We start from the raw sequence: 25,068 nt of genomic DNA, 5'->3' as shown, positions 1-25,068 counted from the left end.
TTGCACACACAACCCTGGTTTGGGGCAGGAAAGGATCCTTGGGGACCATCTTATTAGAGGCTGCCGTCCACAGATACCACATTGACTCGAAACCTTGATCGTCTCCTCCAGGTCGTGAAGCTAACAGGAAGTGGCTCGGTTTAGGACTGATGAAAATGGGACCCAAGCCAGAGCCCACCTCTCAGCCAGTGTACAGATTCTTCCCATTGCTCACCTTGTCTCCTTCCAGGGAGTATATACAATTGGCGGTGGCCACGTGTGTGCCACGGCTGTGCAGGCAGCCACTCGGCGACACCCCACACTGCCCCAGTTCAATCTGATTCAATAAGTAGTTCGTAGTTTCCTTCTTTGTGCTGCTGGGGATTACAGGAAGCAAGATAGATATGTTCCCTGCCCTCACTGAGCTTTACAAACTTGGCCACCACTGACCCGGCTCAGGAAGTGACAGGTGAAGGGGTCTCTCCTACTGACAGTGGTATTCTTTACGACAACATTCTGGAACGGAGAAAGAGCCTACACTACTGATTGCATGCTGGTTATCTGTGATGGGTACTGTGTAACATGGCGTTTGATACATGGTGAGAGAACTGATCCCTAACTTAATGGGGTTTTATTTCAGCTTGAGAGATGGTTTGAAAGGAAAGGATGGTGGAGTTAGAATGAACAGGGAATTGTAACTGGATTTGCAGGAATGAAATATATCCTCCACCACCGGCCCAGTCTAGACTCTGTAAGTGCAGTACTGTCAACATATGGAGACTGACAAAACTTCAAGAGCAGTGGGGGATTTTATTTGAGTCCAAAAGCCCAATTTATATACACAGCATTGGTTCCCAAAAAGGGCTGCTCGTCAGAATCACCTAAGGAACTTTTCAAAAGGACCAGTTTCTCAGGCTCTAGACAGTTGAATCAGAATTTCTAGGAGTGGGTCCCAGAAATCTTTTTTTTTTTTTAAGCTCCTCAGTGATTTTGAGATGTAGGCACATTTGAGAACCCATTGATAGGAAACTCTAAAAGGCATGAAGGCGTTCATTCATTCACTCATTTATTCATGGTTTCAACCATGTAATAATCAGTGATCTGTCAGGCATGGATCCAGCCTCTCTGGAAATACAAATGGGAACATCAGAGATTTTGCCATAGAAAAGCTTAGAGCTTAATGGGGATCGTGAACAAATGAACAGATAATTATAGTATAACCGATCATTATAGCACTTAAAAAATAAGCCTATAATTGTATCACTGATTGAGATACAGTGGAAGTGGTGATGAGCATATGAAAATGAGGCCGAGGAGAACTGCCTCCCTTTTCCTACCATCTTCCCATAGGTCTGAATTACCGCAATTTCTAAGGCCTCTGTAACCAAGCATCATAGGGAAATACAACTGGCTGTTGTTCTGTTTTTTATTTGTTTGTTTGTTTGTTTACCTTGACAGTGTTACTTAAAAGTAAGTTAGTTCTGTTTCTTATTCCTATGGTTCAATCTGTATGAATTCAAATACTACTAATATTGTCACTGTCTTCTTAACAATGACCACGTGAAGATGCTGCCTTGAAAAGCCATATGGGATGGGGTTTTGAAAATGAATTTGGGGAATGTAATCAATAATGTAAAGATTTTGTAGGGTATCCGATGGACACGTGTCCCATTAGGGAGACCACCTCAGGGATGATGTAGATGCCTGATCACTGCATTGTACACCTGAAGCTGAAGCTGAACAATAATGAATGTCAACTACAAGTTTGTATGTATATGTATGTACTTACAAGAAGCGGAGTACAGCACTAGGAATAGAGACAGTGGAAATGTAATGGCTGTGTGCGATGTCGGAGGGGGTAGGTGGATGGGGGAGGGGGGTTCACACAGTGTGAGGGATATAAATGATAAAAGTCTAAGTATTACTTTGTCTTGTGCTCCTGACACTAAAAAAAAAAAAAAAAAAAAAGAGGCCATATGGGGTATTTTAAGAGCAGTGGGTCATAGGGTAGGAAACCTGGGTTTAGACTGTGTCTCCGTCCACGCTCTGTGACCGTTGGCAACTCAGCCACCTCTCCAGTTGTAGTAAATAGGTAAATTCTTTGGGCATCTACTATATGCTAGTTGCGGGGCGTACAAAACAGACATATGAGATATGGACTGATTTCCGCTCCGTCCTAAGATGGTATGAACACTGATCTTCTTTCTACTCACAAAGAAGTCAATGGCCAGCATCCCCTTACCATTCTAGAGAAATTTATCCCGAGACTCTTAAAAATCCTTGGGTTCACAACTGTCATGATGGGATTCCGTCCCAAGGAGAGAATAACAGAACCGTGAGGTATGGATGTGGGCAAGTGTCATTGCCCGTGGATTTTCAGTGAATTCTGATTTACGCCTTTACAGAATTCGCTCATAAACATTGACATTGAAGTCGGTCAATGCCACGCCTTTGTAATGATGGTAATACAAATATGTTTGCAGCATTTATTGTGTGCTTTGCACTATTCTAAGTATTCTGCATGGATTCATTCATGTAGTCACAAGAGGAAGGTGACTATAAAACTAACTATAATTACCTATTTTACAAATGAGGAAATAAGCCATGAAAAGGTGAAGTAACTTGCCGGAAGTTACAGGGGATATGAACGCAGGCTGTCTGACTCCAGAGCACGTGATCCTAACCACTGCTACCCAAAAGTGATCGACCCGCAGGTACCTTTGCATATTGCTTCCTGCTTTAAGTTTCTAGAGGGCAGAGGTCATGTCTAGCCCTGCCGTTTTCCTAAAGAGCAGTACACAGCTTGGCACATAGTAGGCACTCATTAAGTATTTGTTAACTTAGTGAGTCAGCTGCCTTTCAAATGCCTGGTAGAGTGAAGGGCAGTCATTCTGAGAATGATGGGGGAGGATAGAAATAAAGCCATGGGAGTGACCCGATCCCGGCACTTGATGGATCTTTTACCTTGTCTCACTGCAGCCTTGTGAGGATTAATTAGTTACTGTCAGCAAGCTGTTTGTGAGAGCAGAGTTCTAAGTCCATCTGCGGCAGCCTGGCCTTCATCCACCAGCAAGAGCATTCTGTGGATGGATCAGCATTGTTTTTTCCAAGTAAGAGTGTGCTTCAACCCAAGCAAAACCATCACTGCTTCTTGTTGTTCTGATTTCAAATGAAAATTAAGTCATCCTCTTTAAGGTAATAAAACTCGACAAGAGTAGTTTTCTACAGTGAACCCCTCTCCAAATTGCTTGCTTGTTAAATGAGTTGGTGTGTCGGAGTCCTTGCCTCCTCCCTGCTGAGAAATGGGGAAGAACTTTGAATTTGATGGAACTTTGATGGAACATTCTGTTTTCCAGCAGTGAATAAGCATTCCTCTAGAAGACAGTGCTAAGATTACGTTCCCTCTCCCTCTTCCCGCTGCTGAAACAATGATCTGTACCGGAGATTCTTAGATCATGTGTAGTTACGTATTGCCTTCCAAAACGAGAAAAACTCTCCTCTCTCTCTGAGTGGGGAAGACATTTGTTTGAATGTTTAAGAGGTGTGTGTGTGTGTGTTGTGTGTGTGTGTTGTTGTTGTTGTTGTTGTTTTGGCATTTGTTTCTGTAAAATGCTTTTACTGATCATGTAATAATAGACAGGAGTAACACGTCGTTGTTAAGCGTTCCAGATCACCAGCACGGAGGACTGTCCTCTGAGGAAACGCCTCTGTAAGTAGGATTTAGTCCATGTTTTAGGACGTCGCCCTGGTGGGCTTCATGGGTGTCAGTGCGTGACACTGTTTCCCCCTTTTTACTTCATAATCGCAGGTGTATTGCCCCATTTATAGGACCACCAACAGATAATCATTGTACACATAGAACAAACGGGAGTACTTGCTCTTGAACGGTTGGGGCTTTACCCCAGGAGGTGCAGAGCGTGTTCCCATAAGACCTTGAAATCCTAAGTGTCCAACTCATACAGAAGACGAAGTTGCTGTGTGCTAAATGGGTTGTCCAGACAGTGAAGCTACACGGGGGAGCCTTTTTAACATCTGACCTGGGCCTGGGAGAAAGGGACGAAGGACAAGAGATAATTCCTTGATGAGCAAAGCTTCACTGCTTTAGAAGAATGTCCTTCTCTAGAAATGGTTAAAATAATGCTTTTTAAGTAACTGGTGGCAACCAAGGAACAGGAGGTGGGAGCTTCTCTTTTAACCTGTCTAACCTGATTTTTCTACACGGGAAACCTGTGTTGTAACATTTAAAATTTCCCCCCACAAATGTCCATTGCGCCAGAATGAGGTTATTCAGCCTCCTTTAAACATAGGCAGCCCTGAGCAGGAGCTGGGAGTGCGTTTCAGTGCCCTACTTTTGCAGTTACTTATCTAAGGCCCCAAATAAGGCTGTGGTTTTTTTCCTACTTATACAATATATGATAAGGTGACTCTTATCAGAGTATTAACAAGAGTTTGTTATGCCCTTAGAATGGGAGTTAGCAACTATGGGGGTTCTGTGGAGGAAAAAAAATAAGCATAAATAGATTCCTGGATTGTCATAATAATGGTAGCAGTGTTGATGTGACACAGAAATTTCTCTCCAGCCAAGATTTAATCCGGAGTTATTTATTTAAATGCTAGCATTCTAAAGGGATCCCGTTATCAGTGTACTTTCATATCTGAAAGCGTGTTCGTACTTAAATGTTCTTTCCCTTCATGGTCTGTATGACAATGTTTTGTATTTAACGTTTCTGAGCAAGGTGTGGTTGGTTATTTTCCTCCTCTCGTTCCTGAGCTGATGTTCTCCAACTAGAAGAACCTTTTTAAATTCAAAAAGCAGTGTTGTGACTGCCAAGTCAAAGTGGCATTTAATTTTTCGTGCTATTGGCAGCCAATCTGAAGGATGTTCCCACGCCTGCTTAACACAAGTTGACTGTTAAAAGGGATGAATGGGTCAGAGAGCAAAGAAAACGGAGGGAAATTGCATCCTGACCCCTGTTGCTTGTAAGGCCAGCTCAGTTGACTTATTTTTAGATGAACCATAACAGTTCAAAAAATAAATAAAACAGGATGCGATGAGGAAGTTCTGCTGAACAGTAGGTAAACGTCTGCAATAAAAACGGTTTTAAACCAAGAGCGGGTGGGACTTGACTGATTCCACAGGAAAGGGGGCTTTCCAAGCAAGCTTGATGCTTCCTGCTGCCGTCACCTGAGCAGCAAGAACCAAGGTGTGACCTTAATGATCTTGCCTGCTAAGCTTTGGACTCAGCAAATAGCCTAGTTGTGAGTTTAGGAAATTAACTTCTTTACTATAATTTTTTTTGTTTTAATCTTGGTGTCTTTTAAAACAGATTTGCCTTAAGATCCCAGAGTAGCTGTCCGGCTTTCTCTTGCTCCAGGTGTAAATGGCCGAAGTGATTATTAGCATTTGCATTTTTATGGAGGCAGAGAACTGGCATTTGAGCACTGTTAGGGAAGGAGCTTACTTCCTATGCCAGCCTTCGTTAACCCCAGCAACCTTCTTGCATTGTCACCCCCCACCCATTCCCCAGTTCTCTCACATTGTTGTCCCTCTTTGGGAGCCCGATAGAAGGGGGTGCAAGACTGGTTTGCTGAAAAGCTTACTGTGTCTTTTTTCAGACAAGCCTCCAGCAAACTCCGTCTGATATTAGATCAAAGTGAACACTAATGCTTCTTTAACCTCGCGCAGATGATTCACCTGGGCTCACTGCTCCTGCAGAGAGCTAACGCATAGACAGATGGATTTTCCACATGAGCACTGCTCTCTTTGGGGATTCGGATTTTGCCCTTTTGTGTTCTGCTTGCGTCAGTATTTCCAGGCTTCTCTATCTTGTGCTGTGGTAGTTCCAATGTTTGTCCTGAATGCAAGCCTGAGGCTCACCTCAGTCCTGAAACACTTAGTTCTGTGTCTCGGGGCCAGTTCCTGGTATTTACACAACCGTACTTTAGGTAACAGGGTGCTGAACTCTGCCACATCCTCTTTTAAGTGATAGAGAATGACCAGCCCCAACTAATTTCTCCGTGAGATATTTACAGTGCGGCTCCATTACAATAACAGTCTGCACGGTTACCAGAAACGCTGCTGAATTTGATAGTGGGGCGTGGCTTTCAACTATGATAGAGTCTTTGGGAAAAGAGGCATAAAAGAGGAATTCTTTAAAATCGATTCTAATTTTTTACCTGCTTCTGTTTTCTACCCTTATCCCATTTTCACAGTCCTCATTTTCTGCGTGTGGCCCTTGAATTAATTAGTGAGTGAATAGCTTTTGGATACTGGTCGTAGGTGGAATTTGTTTTTTTAAAGGATCCTTGTGCTCCTGTCAGGACCTGTAATGCTGGGAAGCCCCGTACGTTGAGTGGGTGTCACAGACTCCTGGTTAAAGAGGATGGGAAGCCACGCGTGGCTTGATGTCAGCGTGATCTGGTTCCCGGAGGTGCTGACCACTCCCTGTTCCTGTCTGCATGTGGGGAACCAGCCAGATCAAAGAATGACTTATTCTTTTGCGGCATTTAGGACCAAAGCTCCTCTTCCACGGGCCCAGCGCCTGGGCTTGGTCCCTGCTAGTACAATTGTACAAAGCAGCTGTGTTCCCACTTGGCCCAGCTCGCCCAAGCTGCCCATAGAGTGACTCCGGTTATGGAGCAGTGATGTCACTGGTCCACGTGCAGCGTAGAAGGTGGGCAACGGTGGCAGGCAGGCAGGCTGCAGCCCTGGCAGTGCCGTTGGGCATCTTGTACAAAGTGGGTCACGCTGTTGCCATGATTCCAGATCAATAGGCAAAGTGGCAAGGGTTTTGCAGGGCTCTGTGCCTCCCCCATTCCTTTAGAAAAGTACAAAAGCGTATATAGCTCGGCCCACAGGCTGCTGGGCAAGTACCCAGTTCACTCCGTGGGGCGGGCCAGCCCAGCCTGGCAGTGAAGAATTCATTTGCTGAGACCTTTTGTGCTGCTCCTGTGGCCCAGTAGCTAAGCTCAGCAAGGGGGATGAGAAGGAAAAGGGCACAGTGCTGGCAGGTGGGATGCAGCCAGGCAGATGGAGGGATGGTGGCAGTGAGAGCAGTTAAGGATTGGCACCTTCTTCTGTCCCCCGCCTGTTGGCCACATGCTCTCTACAGGTTGTGCCCTGTGAGGGATGTCTATGGATGACCGCTGAGCGAGGTCTGGGCGCCAGGCGGGGAGTGGAGGAGGGCAGGCCTCCCAAGTTGCTGCCTCGCCCTACCCTGGCCTGGCCTGCGGTCCTTGACATGCCACGTAGTGCTGACCTCGGGGCCATGGCACCCACCTGTCCCTCTACCTGAAATGCCCTTTCTCATGATAGACAGGTGGCCTGCTCTGTCCATTCAGGTCTCTGCTCCAATGACACCTACTCAGGGGGACCTTCTCTAACTACATTCTCCAAAGTAAATTCCGCTCGCTCTGCGATCCCACCCCGTTTACCCTGCTTTATTTGTTCTTGCTAACAATTACTTTCTGTAACATATTTTCTATGTGTGTGTTTCTACCCCAGCCTGGAATTTCTGTTCCCTCAGGGCCATAGTGCCTCCATGCCTGGCACATAGTAGGCCCTTGATAAGCCTGTGGTAGGAATGAAAAAATGAATGCACGGTAGCCAGGGATGCTAGCTATGTGGCCGACTAGACAGCAACATGTCATTGTGGGGAGTAAATGATGAAAGTCAACCTTCGGCGCAGCTGTCTCTTGGTGACCTGTGTAAAGACCAGGATAAGACCTTGGTGACCTGTGTAAAGACCTGTGTAAACAACCCTGGATAAGAAGGTTACAGTCCATGTTGTGAGTGTGTAGGACGAGAGTTTGGGGGCAACTTTTAGCACGGCCGAGTCCAATGCAGCATCAGGACTGGGACTCACGGATGAGGACCGATCAGGGGACTATGTCCCACGGGCCGCCTCTGCCCGTCCTTCCTCCCTTTCAATGCAGACATCTCAGGAATAATGAGCAACTGTTTTGAAAATTATGGTGGTGGTTTTCTACGTATGTCTTTTTCGAGAATGTTTTGCTGCCTATTTCATACGTTCTTGAGTTTGATCATGAAAAGTTCTGCAAACCTAAGAGAAGAATTCTCCAGCTGAGAAGAAATACAGTCTAAGAGCAGGTGTGCCGTTACTGACAAAATTACCTCTTGCGTGTGCGTGTGCTTTTCTAGAGAAAATGTTCTATGTTAGAAAGAGGAAAGAGGGCCCCTGTGCCTGCCAGCTTCCCTTGGGCCTCTACTCAAGCTGGGTTTAGACTCAGATGATTCAGGACAGATGGCTTGTAACAGAATTCTTCAGTATCTCCAAACACTAAATTCCACACCCTTTGGTCGTCTGCTGTTCAGGACACTTGGACTGAATTTTTACCGGGTGTTTAATCAAGCTGCTTTTCTGTTGCAAGATGTTAGCCTAGATTCTCAAGTTCAACTTTGTCCTAGGGATTGATTGTCCTTGTAATAATAGGTCATTTGTACCAATTCCTCGGCCTGGTTTTTTTCCTAAGTCCACTAATGTTCTTGCCGCTCCCCCAACTTCATCCTGTCGTTCTTCAACATTTCTTTCCTCTTGTTCCCAGCTTTCCTATATCTGTCTTACATGGAAACCCCAACTGGTTACTGTTCTCTGAAAGACCTCTTATTAAAAAATGATAATGATTCCCGTACTGCTTTTGTCAGGGTCATTCCTGACGTTGGATCCCCGAATACTGTCATTTGAATATTGTTTTTATAGCTTGGTATTAAGCATGTATATATACAGCTGGTTTTAGCATGCATCATTCTGACATCTGCTTGTTTGCAAACTGAATTTTGTGTTTGATTTACAGCATCTGACTTCTTTCCCCATTGGGAAGGTCTAGTTTGTTCTAGGTCTCTAGGTTGGCTCCTTTGTGTTTCTTCCAGTTCAGCAATCTTTTGTACACAGTAGCTGTTGGCTGTTGGTGTATTTAATGAGTGTTTCGTTTTTAGTCTTGTCTTTCATGTTTGGATAATGTCTCCTACTGACAATACTGACCCTCTCCCCTGAGGTGCTATCCCCCACCTTTGTTGCTATCCCCCTGGGGGCTTTAGGCCTTGAAGGGGACATGGTGGGTTGTCACCACGACTGAGCTCACTGATGGCATTTAGTAGATGGGTCCAGGGACAGAATGCCAGCTGTGCCCCTGTGGCCACACATGGTTGGCAGCATTCACTATGGGGTTGAACCTGTGGCAAATGCACACTAGGAAACATTTACTGAGGGCTTATTTCACGCCAGGCACTGCCCTAAGGACTTTAATGTGTATGAAGTCATGTGACCTTCTTAACCTTAGAGGCAATTACCATTTCCCCCATTTTGCAGATAGAAGGTTAAATAACTTGTCCAAAGTCACATTGCTAGTAAGTGGAAAAAAATAGGTTTCAAACCCAGATTTTCTAATAAAGAGCCCAGCGTTGAGCGACTTAATCACCTGCCAGCCTGTTATGCCTCCATACCTGCGCTCGGCTCCTTTGTGCCTCCTGCTTGATTATTAGACGCATTAGGAAGCTATATGCCCATCAAGCAGTAGAAGGGTCCAGGGTTAAAATGTCTTGGAAGAAGGTAAATGTGGCCTGAGTGGACAGCTTGTCTGTCAGTAATTCTTCCAGTAGTCTTGGCATTGATGACCGTGTTTCTCCTTGAGCCGTGTCTGCATTTGCTGTTGACCAGGCCGCTTGAGACCCTGTGCCCTCTGTATATATGGCCTACCACCCATCGCAGATGAGGTTCTGTTGTGTTAGAGTGATTTGGATTTCATAAAAACAAGATGGTTGTCTTCTACTACTTGCATTTTCTAGACGATTTTCAATAGATGATGAAAAACTGGATACGGTTAAACTATTTTTTAGCTGTAGGACTTCTAATTGCCTTTAATAGATACATTTCTTATTTAAGGATGGAATCCTTTTGAAGAAGAATTCTGTGGAGGAAATGGAAAGCTGAGCCAACTCTCCTCAGGATTTTCTAGAATTTCTGTCTCCTGAAGAGTTTCAGTCTGAGGTTAGGACAATGGCTCAGGACAAAAATGGTCTTAGGAAAACTCTGTTAAAAAGCTGTTTCATCTTTGAATTTCAGAAGTGACCTAGTGGCATGGTTGTGTAACTTGAGGGACAAAGGTGACATACCTAACTGGTGGCACTTGGATGTGTGGCAACCGGTGGCTTCTTGCTTTCCAGCCATGGGTTGAGGGAGTGAGTCCCCTCCCCGCGTCCCCTCCAGGGCTGGACAGAACCCTGGTAGCTGCCACTTCCAGGGTCATTGGTGGCTCCAGCTCTCTCTGTGTCACAGCTCGGCTGTGCTGGATTGACTCAGTTCTAGCTATCACAGCCCATTAGGTAATTTCACAGATAAAGCAGTTTATCCGTGAAATTACCCAAACAAGACATACGTGTCCGTGTGGCGAGCCAAGGAAGAGAAGTAGCATCAAATGATTAACAGCTTGTTATGACTTTGTGAGGCATGTAAATATCTGTCTAATAAGTCTGTTTTGTACACCTGAAACTTGTAAAAAAATTTTGTTGAAAATAAAAAAAAGATTAACAGCTTAGTTAATAAAACTGATTTTTGCCTTTGCTCTTGGAAGGTAAAATATGTGTGATTATTGCTGTAAGAGTATTGACCAGGAAAGTTGAAAAAATATGCCTCCTAATGTTAGTATAGAAAATCTGGTCAATACCCAGATGAAAAGATGCCTCGCTACCTTGTAAATGTAAGCCTTAAATAGGGGGGAAACGTAGGGATTTATAAAATCTTAGAAGATGGAAGTAGATCTATAACTATTGATATGATACTGTCCCCAAGATATCTTATTACCTGAAAACAAGTAATATACAGCATGTCCTCGAATAATGTCTTTTTGTTACAACGTTGATAAGATGCTGAAGGAACTTAACTCTTGTTTATATCAATGAGCCCGTGGTAAACTTGGTTTCCTTTATAAGTGGGTTTGCCATAGTTCCAAGAACCGATTGACAACAACATGGAGGGAGGGCTCACTTCTCAGTATAACAGTGTTTTTCTAAGATTTTATTTTTACTGTGACCACCCCCCCCAGTAAGAATATATTTTTCATCACAGCTGAGTACATCATACTTACAAACGTGACACAATAACATTGAAGATTAATGAAACAATATTTATTCTCACTCTGATTATTATGATCTAGATTATTATTATTTTTAATAAGCCAAGTTGACATCATCATCTACTAATGGACGATCTACGTCTACAGTCAACAATTGTTATAACACCCATTTGGCATGACCTCTGAAAAGTACACCCAATGCATGTTGCCATTAGTTTCCTTCTGATGGTGGGGCTTTAGGGATGGTGGTTGGAAGGAAGTGATGAGATTTTTTTACCGCCTCTTTTCATTTTTAATACTTGCTTTTTTTACTGTGGGTGTGAAGTATTTAAAAATAATAATAAAAGTAACAAGCAGAAGAAACCGTTTTTTCAAGGTGGCGTTCCTTCCTCTGATACAGCTCTCCCTGCCTTTCTTTGTTGTCTTAGTTCAGGCTTTGGTTCTTGCCCAGATGGGATCGCCTCTTGTCTGCCACCTTTCAATCCAGTTCCACTCTTCTCCCCCCTGAGATTTCAGCTTTATGGAACTGAGAAAAGAAGTTCAGACTGGCACTTCATTTATAAAGTGAATTCACGGGATTGTGTCTTTTTGATTTTCAAATTAGAACTGGCACATACGTTACTTGTGTGAGTTCAAAAACATTTTTGTTTTAACATGAGGAATTTAACCTTATCCATAGCATATTCTTTGAAAAGAATTGGTTCTAGTTCTTTTACGAAAAAATACTGTGTAAAAAGCATTTTGAATAGAGATTAATCAATGTCTTTTTTTTCTTAATAGGTTTTAAAATGGAAAATTTTGATGCATCACTTAGTACCTATTTCAAGGCATTGCTAGGCCCCCGAGGTAAGGTGGTTTTTGGTTTTGCTTCCTGCCTTCCCTTCCCTCTCCCCCTCTCCCTCCGCGACTGTAACCACTTGTAAATATTGCATGATGAGATTCTAGAAAACATGAGCATTTTCTGTGATAAGACTAATGCTTTGTCCTGGATAACAAGGGGCTTGGACAAGTCCTTTGATGGTTATTGAAATGTTGCCATGTCCCCTGGCTTTTGCAACAGAGACACAGCTGTGATCCTCTGCTTACTTTAGCTGGAGGTCAAATCATGCTGTAAAGCTTGTAGCCTGAGAAGGCCACCGATTTCACCATTATCACCAGTATGTTTTCCTTAATTCTTGTGAGTCTCCAGCTGAAACTGGCTTCCAAAATGTATTACTGCAATAGGAGGTTAAAACTCTTTTCCTTTTTTATCATTTTAGGGCTGTTCAGTGTCCTTTCATGTTGTGTCATGTCAACAAGTAAATAGGTACACCTGAATTCACTTTTTATACTCCTCTTAATCTTTTATTATCTTTTAGGAAGTAAATCAGCTTCATGCTGCCTTCTTTTAATGTCATCTGTGATGTCTTATCCGTAAAGAAGGAACTTTGTAGGTTCACAGAAGGATTCACAGAAAAATTACAAGAGGCTTTTAAACAGATCTTTTAAAAGATGCTCCGTTTCACTCACGGTTTTTAAAATACAAAAGCACACAACAAAAGGCTCTTTATCTGTTCACCTGGCAAAGATGAAGTCCTACGTGTGATGCCATCTGCGATAATACTGCAAGTGTGGGGAGAGAGTCTAACACGGTGTAACCGCTCTGGAGGGTAATTTCGTCTTCTACCGAAACTGAAATGCACGTGCCCTTCGATTCAGCTAATTGAATCCTAAGAATTTAATCTACAGCTACCCTTGATCAGTTGTGCAAAGATGTGTATAAGGAGGCTCCTTACAGCCTTGCTTGTCAGAACTGGAACTAACCTGGATGCCCATCCGTAGGGGACACAGGTTGAATAAATTCGTGTACAGCCAATGGGAAAGAATAAGTTAGTTCCATCTGTGTGTGGGGACGATGCCCCACTTCGGCTTTCCAGGACCCCAAAATTCAATTTTAAATGGCTGAAACAATAGTACTGTGTTTCCCCGAAAATAAGACCTAACCGGAAAAGAAGCCCTAGCCTGATTTTTCAGGAGGACATCCCCTGACCATAAGCCCTAATGCATCTTTTGGAGCAAATCTTAATATAAGACCCAGTCTTATTTTCAGGGAAACACGGTAAAAACTGTTAGCTTGCATTACAAGATCGGGCAACTCCTGAGTTATTTCAGGGACTCTGTTGTTAACCAAGGAGCCTGGTTCTTGTCATTTTCTACTTTGCATCCTCAGTATATCAGCAGCTCTGTCCTCAGAATAGGTCTGCTCTTTCATGGTTGCAGGATGGCTGCAGCAACTCCAGGCAGAACCGTCAAGAGGAGGAGGAAGAAATCTGCTCATTTACATGGGTTTAAGAACAAGGATATTCCCCAGAGACCTTCACTAGTTGGCATCTCCTCAAAGCTCAGTGGGCACACTTGTTTCACGTGCCCATGTCTGAAGCAGTCACAGAGAGTGGGTTAGGATGACCATGATTGCCTAGATCCCTCAAGATTGCCCCTCCTGGGGCAGAGATGGGGCCATCTGCCCAGGAAGTACTTGGCATTGTGGAAGGAGGTTGGGTATTTGCTGATATGGAAAGATGAAGATCGGTTATAAAATGTAAAAAGCAAACAGAGCTTTACATAAAAGGAAATGGGAGATTTTTTTGGGTGTGCATTTATTGTGTTTGTGATATATAATGTACGCACAAACTAACATCTGATATTAGTTGCTAAGTGGAAACCTGTTTTCTCAGAATTGAGAGCTAAGGCCCAGAGCTGAGGACAAAAGATGTTAAGAAACCCCTTGTCAGGGTCACCGGGGCCAGCTGCTTCCCTAAAGGACTTCTAAAAACCAACCACCAGTTCAGCAGAACTGACAATAACACTCTCTGCCAGCCTAGCACAACTAGTGCAAGAGGGTGGGAGTCGTTTCCCCCTGAAGCCAAGGGAAGAAAGCCACAAGAAGAAAACGGGGAGGATTTAGGGTGTCTGCAAGAAAGGAGACTGGCAGTAGCTTCCCCAGGTAGAAATATGCTTTACTTAACCTGTGCTTGTCCTCCAAGGTCAAGGGAAAAAGCACTGGAGAGAGTAGCAAGATGGTCCAGCCCGGAGGCCGAGGAGGGGGCAAAGCCTGTCCCCACTAGCTGCTGCTTCTCCGAAGATGCAGGAGATGCAACCTGCATGTGTCTCTGTGCTCCAGAGTAGGAAGCCTTGGAGGGCAGACAAGATTGAGGAGCCACAGGTTTCTGCATTCATAAGAGGATGCAGAGGTGGCTTCCTGGGAGTCGGCCAGAGGAGGAAGTCGAATCTTGCAGGGGACAGATAACATCTAGGGGATCTGACTACCAAGGCGTTTATACTCCCGTCTAAGGAGAAGGCTGTCAGATAGCTGCTGGCAGCTACTTGGAGCTGCTGTTCCTTTTCCTCCTCATTCCTGCCTTGGAAAGGGATGGGAGGGAGTGGGGCAGATCTTTCTTACACCAGTAGCTCCCTCACCTCAGTGTAGCTTCTCTCAAGCTTCTGCTCCTCACCTGGTTCCATAATGCCTTCAGTAGTCGTAACCATTGCTGCTTCACCCTCCCTTAAATGAGAAGAGGTCCCCTGTGCTGTAGACCGTTGCCCCCATAGCAGATGCTTGCCTGTGTGATCGGTGACTCTCCTTAAGCTGGCTAAGGGCGTCTGCACATGCTGGGAGGACTACAGAGTTCAAAGACGGCCACTTCTAGGCTTTTGTTATCCCAGGCAGAATTGAATAAATCTGGTTAATAAATCCAGTTAATGGAAAATTTAGCTTTCTCCTGGTTTTCTTTTTTTTTTCAAAAAGATTCGTTGGAAAGGATTTTTAAAAATCATTTTACTTAGTAAAAGCCATGAGTAATATACACAATTGTTGTTCACAGCATGAAACAAGGAGCTTCCCCTCGTATGATATAGGTTGAAAACTCATGCTTCCTCCTCTGGTTGCTTTGTTGGTTTTAGGACCTTGAGTATTAGGTGACTATTATAAAATTGTGGTTAGAGAAATTTTTTGTGTTTTTTTTAATGTTTGAAAAATGTGGTGGTCATTTTTATACCTGCCTTATTAATCACTAAATATTTTTCTTTTATTACTTGCCAGATACCAGAGTGAAAGGATGGTTTCTTCTGGACAATTATATACCTACTTTTATCTGTTCCATCGTGTACTTACTGGTTGTATGGCTGGGACCAAAATACATGAAGAACAGGCAGCCGTTCTCTTGCCGAGGAATTTTAGTTGTCTATAACCTTGGACTCACGTTACTGTCTCTCTATATGTTCTGTGAGGTAGGTCAGAGGTTAACGCGGGCTTCCCCTCCCTTCCCTGTACTATCACTGTCCTGAATTGCGTTCCTAAACAAAGAAAGGCAGCTGCATGGGGTGGGGAGACAACCGGAAGAGCAAGGACATTGATGCCCTTTGAGTAGGTTTTTAGATTGCTCACTCAAAATGCTAGAGTTGTGTGTGCAAATATGCCTTCTAGAATATTTAAAATAGAAGCCTTTGCTATTGATTCTTTTATTTATGTTTCCCATTATACTCAGAATTAAATAAATATTTCAGAAATACTCTTGTGCAAGCAAAATGCAGAGTGGAAAATGAACAAAAGGTGAAAAACAGATTTGTGAGCATTTTATTAAGCGTTTAATAAATGATTATTGTTTGAGGGTGGGGGAGGAAGGAAGTGGGTGGTACTTGTGTTTGGTATGTTTGTGGTAAGTCAGCCTGCCTCTCCTGCTCTGATAACTGTAAATAGCTTTGAGATTTGACAAGTTATTTTTCAGAAGCTGAGAAGAGTGGATAGTGAGATCTGTGTTTCAGGTTTGAATGGTCTGTGTGAGTTCAGGCCCAGTTACTTTTTTCTGTATAACTGGAATGTTGAAAACCATATCTGATGACCTCAAAGGCAAATGTTGTAGCTTAAATAAAAATGAAAGACGAATCAGCATCATTACTATATCCTCCTATTTTGCACAGTATAGTAATACAACCTTTAAAGCTAAGGGGGTGGGAAGCAGCTCTCCAGTGGTAAGCACAATTTGTGTACATTTTTAGGGAAAGGACTACACACCTTTCAGACTTACAACACAAAACTACTGCTACGTCTCTAAAGTAGAGAATCAAGCCATGCATAAAAGGAACACTTGTAAGCAGTCTTATGTAGATTTTTAACCTTTTATTGTGGTTTTAATTCTCCAAGGAGTAGTCAAGAAGATAAGGGGAGAGATCAATACGAATCTTAAAATTGGTGTTTAGAGGAAAGAATGAATTCTCCATCAGCCTCAGGCTGTGATGATGTGTCTGTGTGCGAGAGCAGATATGGGTGTACAGGCTCCTGGAAAACATTGCATTTGAGCTGCAGCGGTATTGCAGCTATGGGAAGTCTCACGTGTGTTTCATAAACCACAGTAAAAGCTTTGTAATAGAATGGTAGATGCTACTACCATTGCTTTTATACTTGAGACTCTGTGAAATGCTTACAGCTCCTGATTTGCTTTTTTTCTGTCCTATTCTAGAACGAAGGCAGTTTTAATTAGCCTCCAAGATGGCTATTGCAGGACTGGAGTCAGGAGCAGTGCCCAGGAGTGGCTCCTGGGCCCAGCACAGCTCTGTGTTCAAGGGACAAACCGCAGCAAGCAGTCAGGTTTTGCAGACTGACCTGTTTAGTTTCCCATAATTGATAAGTGATAGAGCCATTTCCTTAAGAAGCTTTTATAGAGTTTATTACTGCACATAGCAATATTCTAGAGAAAACGTATTTAAGATTGTCAAAGCTTATAGAACGTAAGCATCTGCCTTATGTTTCTCAAGTTCCAGAAGTAGAGCTAGCTATAACTTCATAATTTAACCTTAATTATCTTTAAACAGATAATTTCTTGGTAAAGAGGGAAGAAAACTGTATAAATTGCTGCTATGCATATAGGAGTGAATTTGGGGGATTCTGAAATATTATAATAAGTAGCTTGGTGAGAACAATAGAAGGTGTTGAGCAGTGCCTAAGCACTGAATATAGAGATTTGAGAAATAATACAGAGGAGGAAAATAACATTTTCAACTCACAATGTAGAGTACATGAGAAGTAATAGATAAGGGGGTAATAATTCCTTAACTTAAATCAAGTTTATGAACTCTACCCAGATTAGCTATACCTGAGTTGAAAATAAGCCCTGGTAATATCCAAGGTAAAGATATTTACGTTTGATTTCTGACTTTTTTTTCTGTACTTACATAAACTCATCAGTAAGACCGTTATAACGTATCATTTGTCAAGTTTTTAATTTCATTTTGGCTACAGGTTTCTCTCTTTCTTTTTTTTTTTTTTTTAACTTAGCATGTATATTCCAGTGAATACTGAAACACAGGAGGGCAGTCTTGAAATTGTACAACAAACTGAGGTGATGGTCCACTGGACCCCTCATTTCAGAGAAATGTCCCAAGAGTTGGAGCCGTAGGCCTTTGGTCACACAATTGGCATGTCATGATTGTTAGTCTTTATTTACCTTCCTGCTTATCTCTTATTTGGGTCTGTAAAGAATCTTTAAAACAAATATGTACTCACTGATATTTTTGTTTATTTAATCCTGTGGCATCAATTCACAGCTGCCTTGGCAAGTTCTAGGTTAAGACAAATAACATTATCACTCAAGGACACAAAGAGGGAAATCTTGAAAAAGGGGCAATAAACAGGAAAGCTGGGCAGGTCGGGGTGGGGGAGAGTCACTGAAACGTTAAAATTGTTAGAAGAAAGAAAGTCAATAAACGACATTTTAAAATTGTGTAACTGAGTTTAAAATGTAGAAAGAACATGGACATGTTCATAGATTATGCGTTTGGTAGGAAGAAAACCAAAAGAAGAGAGGTGGCATTACTGCTCAGTATCTCATGAACTTAGTGTTTATTTCCAGGAAAACGGTCGTAGATCCCTGATTAGAAGTGTATTTGAACAGTGGGATGTTTTAGATTGAAAGTATAGGACTTTATGGCAAACCTTTTAGCTTTTCCATGTTCCGTTAGGTGTTGTGTAAGATCAGAGTCAATGGTGAAGGCTCAGAAATAAATTGTCACGTTACACAAGGAAACAACTTGAGTTTGCATTATTTGCCTTTGTAAAACCGCCCTCATTGCAAACATAAAAATCTTGTGTTCCTTCCTGTCCCCAGATATTCAGTGCATATTTCCTCTGAATAGATGCCCCTCTGTTTTTTCTAAGTATCCGCATGCCTTCCCCCTGGTTCCCAAGCCCCAGACTGGGAATCCCCACCTACCCCACATGAAATTCTTCATGATGCTCTATATACCCAGGCTGGACTCCGGCTTCCCCTGGCCCACCCAGCAAGCTCTCTCAGCCGCTGCTGACTCCTTTGTGAGAACTTATCAAACATGGAATTCCCACTTAGCCAGCTGCTCTGTCCCAACGGGGAAGCATTTTGGTGTGTCTGCTCTCTCCCTTTTGCCTCTGGCTCTTACCACTCTAAGCAGGGAGGATCTGATTGCTTGGTTTGTTCCAGCCCAAGAGGGAACGTCTCTCTTGATCAGCCCGCTTCTGTGCACTGATCCTGGGACTCATCAGGAGCTGCCGGGGAAGATGGGTCAGTACGACACAGTCCACGTGGCTTCGAACTGAGAGCACTTCCCGCTTCTTTCCTCAGGACACTTTGAGCTTCCTTGTCTGGCCATTATACCCAACCAGCTCTACTCAGACACCCCACCCTGCCCCATCCCACCCCGGAACCAGGCTCTTTCATTCTTTGGTCTCTTCCTTTCTCACCTAAGCCTGCCTCAGTTTGACCACCTGCATCTCATTTTTGAGGACTCTACTCAAGGATCAGTGCCTCTGTGAAGTCTTGAGAGGACTGAGCTCCAAAGCAGTGATTTTTCAGCAGGGTACCTCTTCATTCCCAACGCGCGAGCTACATTCCTTTCCATTACAGTGCTCTGGTGGATATACCCTCTAGCACCTTCTGACACAGGTCGCTGGCTTAGGGGATGGTTGTCATGACACTGTTTTTTCCACCTCTTTTTCCCCCATTGTTAGTATGGGCCTCCCAATGTGTCCTGAGCATTAGGAGAGAAAGAAAGCAAATGCCAGAACCACGGTTTTACTTTATTTAGCAGAGATAAATCACAGATTGCAAACAAGATTATTTTTTGAGTATTTGTGTATGTTTATTCCCTTGAAGTTAGAACTGGATGTGTGGTTAGCATGAGAGTATTCCCTCTCTCAAACATTCAGAACATTGAAATGTAATGTTAAAAATGATTGGCAGCTAATGGGCTAGATAGATCTGGATTTTCATAGATCCAAAACTTGCTCTTTCTTTCCCTTTGCGATTTTTATTTTAAATTGTAATTTCAGAACTGCTTCAAAATATGGAAAATAAAATCACATAAATGATATCTGTGCACTTAACAAATATTGACGTTTTAATTTCTTCTTTAAAAGGAAAACATTACAAAATACATAGAAAGTACAGCCCTTTCACAGATGTAACTTCTAAAGTTTACATGTTTCTTCTCTGGATGTTTTTATGCTTTTAGTACACATATATGTATACATAACAATGTATAGTATATTCTGAGACCATTTTTTTAATTTACTTAAATGATATACTGTTTACATTCTCTTTCAAATAGTTTTTTCCAGTTAACATTATGTTTTGAGATGAATCCATGTTGAATCTTAAGGATTTTTTAATCATTAAGTTTCACTTTTGTGTGTTAGTTTAGTGTTAGAATTTCTTACACCATTTTATCCGTTTTTCTTTGGGTGAACATGTAGGTTTCCAATTAACAGTTGTGTTGAGTGTTCTTGGACACATCTCCTTGTGCAACTGTGATCGAGTTTTTGTCTTTTTTTTTTTTTTTTTACCAGATATACACATACACATGTAAGAGTTTGAAGACTGCGTCTGACAGTTTCTTGCCTTTAGTGGAGAATGTAATCCATTTTCATTTAGCATAATAATAATTATTTTAGAATAATTTCTATCTGTTTTGTGTACGAGGTGTGATCAAAAACTATATGGTGAATGTTTAAATAAATAAAAATTATTACAGTAAAAGACACATTGCCATTAATCCCCTTCAAATTACTTGCCCTTGCTTTGAACACACTTATCCCGTTGTTCTTTCCACTTTCTGAAGCCGTTCTGGAAGTCTTCTTTCCTGAGTGTCCTTCATTGTGCTGTTGTGGCTGCCTCAATGTCCTGAATCGATTCAAAGTGTTTACCTTTCATGGTCATTTTGACTTTGAGGAAGAGCCAGAAGTCACACAGTGCCAGCTCCGGTGAATAAGGTGGATGAGGACACGCCATAATGTTTTTATTTGACAGAAATTGCCAGAAGCAATGTGTGACACTGAGTATTGTCATGATGGAGGATAAAGTAAAGACACTCACGAAAGAGGACTTCCAGAACTGCTTCAGAAACTGGCAAGAACGATGGGATAAGTGTGTTTGAAGCAAGGAGGAGCATTTTGAGAGGGATTAATGGCGATGTGTCTTTTATTGTAATAAATTCTTTTTATTTAAACATTCACCGTATCTTTTGATCACACCTCGTATGTGTGTGTTTTCTTTGCCCTTTTTTAATTTCCTGCTTTCTGTTGAACTTTTATATTTTTATTTTTATTTAAAAGTTACTCGTTCTAATTCTGTGGTTTTAGTAGTTACCCAAAAGTTTTTAACATGCATTCTTGACTTAATAAAGTCTAAAGTAAATTACTGTTTCTGTGCTCCTGAACAATATAAGGACCTTAGAAGATTTCATCTCTGATGCCCCGTCCTCCATGTTTTTTGGTGGCAATTGTTTAATTCTACCTTCTTCTCAGGTCTTAAACAATCATCATCATTACAATCAATGCTTACTGATTTTTGTTTCTTTTTTATTTTGCTCGCTTTGATCTGTGAAATCCATTCTTTGAGGTTCAGTTTTATTTTTCTGAAGTAGTTCATTTCTGAGAAGGGTAAACTCTAAGTCTCTGTCTGACATTTTTGTCTTTATGAGAGTATTTCATAGGGCGTAAAATTCTGGATTAACAGTTATTTTTCCTCAGCACTTTAAAGAGTTATTCCAGAGAAGTCTGGAATAAATGCAGTCCATTTTTATTCATTTGTAGGTAATCTTTTTCTTTCCAGGTATTTTTAAAGTGTTTAAAACTAAAACTATGGTGTGCCTAGATGTCATCCGTTTTTATCATTCAGGACTTGTGTGCCTGCATTCTGAGAATTTATGGTTCACAAATTGGGGGCAGTACCAGGCATCATCTCCTTGATTGAGGCCTCTCTTCCTCCGTCCATTATCTCCTGCTAGAGCTTTTATTAGACGTGTGTTGGACATTCTCGGATCCCACCTATCCTCTCTTTCACATTTTTTTGCATCTTCACCTCTCTCTTCTGTGAAATTGGTGAATTCTTCTAATTCACTCGTACTTTCACTTGTGTCTAATCTGTTTCATCCATTTCATTCATTTTCAGTTTCAATGACTGTAGCTTTCATTTCCAAAAGTTCACGGCTCATTCTTTTTTTTTTTCATTCCATAACATGGAAACATCTTTCTTTTTTCACCCCTTCATAATGTAGATATGACAGCGATGTCCAAACTTAATCATCACTATATTGCTTTTTAACATAGTCTTTAAAAAGTTTTCTTCCAGCTACATCTGTGAGGTCATGCTTCTTGGAATAAATATTAAATCTATGTTAAATTTCTTTACCTTTTTAAAAACAAAAACAGAACGGTTTGTCAGGCGTCCTGTGTAAGCATCCAAACTAGTATCACCGGCGTCACCTCAGGTCAGTGTGTCTTCCCCAAATACAAAAAAGATTTTAAAAGGACTTGAAGGTAAGCTAACTTCCTCTTTTCCAAATAATTCTTTTTTGGGGGGGCCGGGGGGAACCTCACCTTGTAGTTAGTTAGGCGTCAATGATGTTGGAATTCTTTTGGTGTGTTTCATACAGCATTTCTGTGTGTGTGTCAGTAGTGGGGGAGTTGTTCAGCTTTTGTTCAACTTGCTCCATTGCCGGAACCAGACGTCAGTGTTTGTTTCTTTGAATCTTGTGAAGATTTCTGATGCTGCTTTATTGGAAAGATGAAAGAAACTGAGCACTTGACGGGGTGGGTATTTCACTTGTGCTTTCTAACCGCTGTATAATTGTGGCGTGGATGCTGCTGAAGCATCTCCCCAGGTACCTGACAGGCGATTGATTCCTCCCCGGGCTCTGGCTTTGAAGGTCCTCAGTAGAACCACAGAGCAGTTGCTTTGGAAACATTCTATTCTAAACTATCTTGTTGTTTTTCTTTCCCTTCAGGCTTTCCTAAAATAGATACATTATTGTGGGAAAATACGATTTGGAAAAACACTTTATAAAAGATCTGACAATAGATGATTGAATTTTATAAAAAGAATTATTTTGTTTACCAAAATACTTTGAAAAAGATATTTACTGTTCTGTTTTTTCCCCATTTCACAGAAGTACAGAGAAGCTGAAACATCTGGTGAGATTAATACTTATAAGAAAAGCCTGAGCATTGGCTAAAGTATTTCTCACTCTTAGTTCCCTTACAACTGAAGTTCCTTGCTCAGAAAGAAACCTCGGGGAGTGGACGCTCTCTGCTCTGTCCCTTGCCCCTCAGCTTCTCTGGCACTGTCTTGAGAGAATGCCATTCAGGGGGGCAAATGGAGGGAAGGAGGAAGCACAGCCTTCCCCTCACTCCTCACCCCCAGGGGAAAAGGAAGGAATGCCTTCCAGTAGAGAGGCAGTGGGAGTTGGTCCAAAGCCCGGCCTGACTCCTCTAAACTGACCCTGCAAACCTTTGGGTAGCACAGCCTTGCAGCTGGTGTAACGGGGAGCGCACCACTCTACAGATCCGCAACTAAAGCAGGCTCTGTCTGCAAAGCCCAAGTCAGCAGGTAGGCTGGAGCTCTCTCTTTAAATTATGCAAAGGACGCTGTGGTTGGGGCTTCTGTACACAGTAGGAAGCTTCTGTACACTGTAGGAGCAATACCACTTCAGACCTAGTCGTGGGCCTTCAGGCCTTGGAAGCGAAAATAGTAAATGTTTGGCTAAAATCAGAGCAAAGACTTACACAGTGCCTACCGTAGGCCAGGTACTGGGCTAACTCATTTAATGTTCGTTGCACTGTTACTGCCCCCATTGCGCAGAGCGATAGCTCCAGAGTGGACCTGGGATCCGAGTCTGCGCTCCAAATCATTGGACAGTACTGCCTCAGAATGCTATGTCTTAGCTTGAGGTTTTTCTCTTCCCAGCCACCGACACCTCCATGGAATATAAAATGAGTGTTTCTTGCTGGATATATGGAAGCAACCTACCTGAAGCACCTCTCAGGAGGCCTGAACAGTGAGAGAAAAGGACTGCCAGCATAAGAGGGCAGGGCCTGGGATTCAGGGAGAAATGCCAGACATACCTGTTCCAGGTTGGGCTGAGGACAAGCTGTTTCTTTGTGCTTTGTTCTGAAGAGTTCTCCAGTGTACAGAGCCTGTCCTTATGACTTAAGAGTATTCCATTCAGCTGTAACCCAAGGGTGTTCTCGTCATAAGGGGGGAAAAACACTTTTGGAGGTCATGGGTGTGACAGCGTAATGAGCGTCCTTATGCTCTGAACATGAGAGATCTGAAATTCAAAACCACGTGCTTTGACGTGACCCTCTTCCATCATGGCACTGCCAAGATTGGCCAGCTAAACCCTAGAGGGAATAGGTACTTTAATTGTGGAATAGCTGATGGTTAATTTTTTAACCAAACATCTGGTGAAGATAAAGATGCAGCTGAAGGTCTGCTTTTCCACAGAATTCTTCCATGGATAGAGTATCCGTGTGCTCTTACTAAGGATTCAAAAACAGACAAAGAAGGTCAAAGGAGTTAGGAGCTGCTGTGTGTGGTGGCATTTGGACTGACAGCCACGATTCCTGGGTGCTGGCCCCAGCAGTGCCTCCGAGAAGCTGTGTGCCTTTGGGCCACCCATCACTTCTCATCTTCTACAAGGTCTAAAAAGTACACGCTTAGGGGTTCACATAGAAACACTGAAAGTCGTTTTGAAAATGTCAACCCCACCCACACCTCTGGTGATGGTGTTTAGAAGTGTCCCTCGAGGCATTTGAATGCCTGTATGGACAGTCTCTATTCTCATTACTTGTCATTCCCTTTCTGCCTCGGGGGTCATAACCACACAGCTCATAAGCCCTTATCACCAAAGGCCACCAGCCCCTTCTGCAAGGGGGTTATCTTGTTGCTCTGACATCTTGGGATGTGGGGGTGAATGATAAGGGTCACCCAGGATGGCATTTTTTCCTGCTTATTCTTTAAGTATTTCAAATGCGCTTGTTTTCTTGAGCTGCTTTGGTAGCATTCCAGAGGGTGCCATAGAAATGGTTATCATGGTAAAGGTTATATACCTCATTTGTGGTCCAGTTTGGTGTTGGATGAGAAAAGTCAACTCTCACTATTAGAAATGACTCCGTGTGCTGTCATCCAGACCAGCTGTGATACTCACCTAACTTTTCTTCTTTAAATGAAAAGGTGCACAAAACCACCTTTGGTTACTGAATTTGTCTCCTAAGGAGAAAAGAATGCTTCTCGCTCGGCTTTAATTAGAGCTGTTCACATGCGACTGGACTAATTAAAGTTTGCTTTGCTCCAAGGAAGGAGGAAGCACATATATACCAGGGGTGCCCAAAAAATGTATACAAGTGGACACTTTGGCCAATGTTGCTCAAGCAGTAGTTCACCATCATCAGAAGTGTCTGGACGCTGATGGTAACCACTGAGAGAGCACCTCTTGTCATTGCAGAAGTCAAACGTGACTTGTATTCATCTTTTGTTATCGGTATATATTGAGTATTACAATTACAATGGTTTTTTTTCCTTTCTTAAAATGTGTATACATTTTTTTTTGGCACCTCTGTAGTTTGCAGTGATGCTGTTTGTATCTCGATTACTTGGAAAAAGCCAGGTAGGGTAAACGATGCCCTCTCGTAATCAGCAGTGTCAGGACCTGTCC

At 42.5% G+C, this 25,068-nt stretch overlaps 1 protein-coding gene across 2 annotated transcripts in view; it reads left to right on the top strand.

The window, feature by feature from the left end:
* Positions 1-25,068, top strand: part of ELOVL5 (ELOVL fatty acid elongase 5) — an 80,088-nt gene that overhangs the window by 41,536 nt on the left and 13,484 nt on the right. The window contains exons 1-3 of one of the 2 annotated variants that reach the window (XM_033097078.1): positions 3,071-3,089; positions 11,851-11,916; positions 15,149-15,336. In XM_033097078.1, coding sequence (XP_032952969.1) covers positions 11,859-11,916; positions 15,149-15,336 — 246 coding nt within the window. In that variant the 5' untranslated portion in view covers positions 3,071-3,089; positions 11,851-11,858. Of the gene's footprint in view, positions 1-3,070; positions 3,090-11,850; positions 11,917-15,148; positions 15,337-25,068 lie in introns of those variants that run through there. The other variant, XM_033097069.1, reaches the window with a different exon arrangement.

This window comes from Rhinolophus ferrumequinum, chromosome 3, assembly GCF_004115265.2.
Source record: "Rhinolophus ferrumequinum isolate MPI-CBG mRhiFer1 chromosome 3, mRhiFer1_v1.p, whole genome shotgun sequence".
NCBI classification, from domain to species: Eukaryota; Metazoa; Chordata; class Mammalia; order Chiroptera; family Rhinolophidae; genus Rhinolophus; species Rhinolophus ferrumequinum.
Note: the sequence above shows the minus strand (reverse complement) of the source record. Positions and strands in the feature narration are given on the sequence as shown.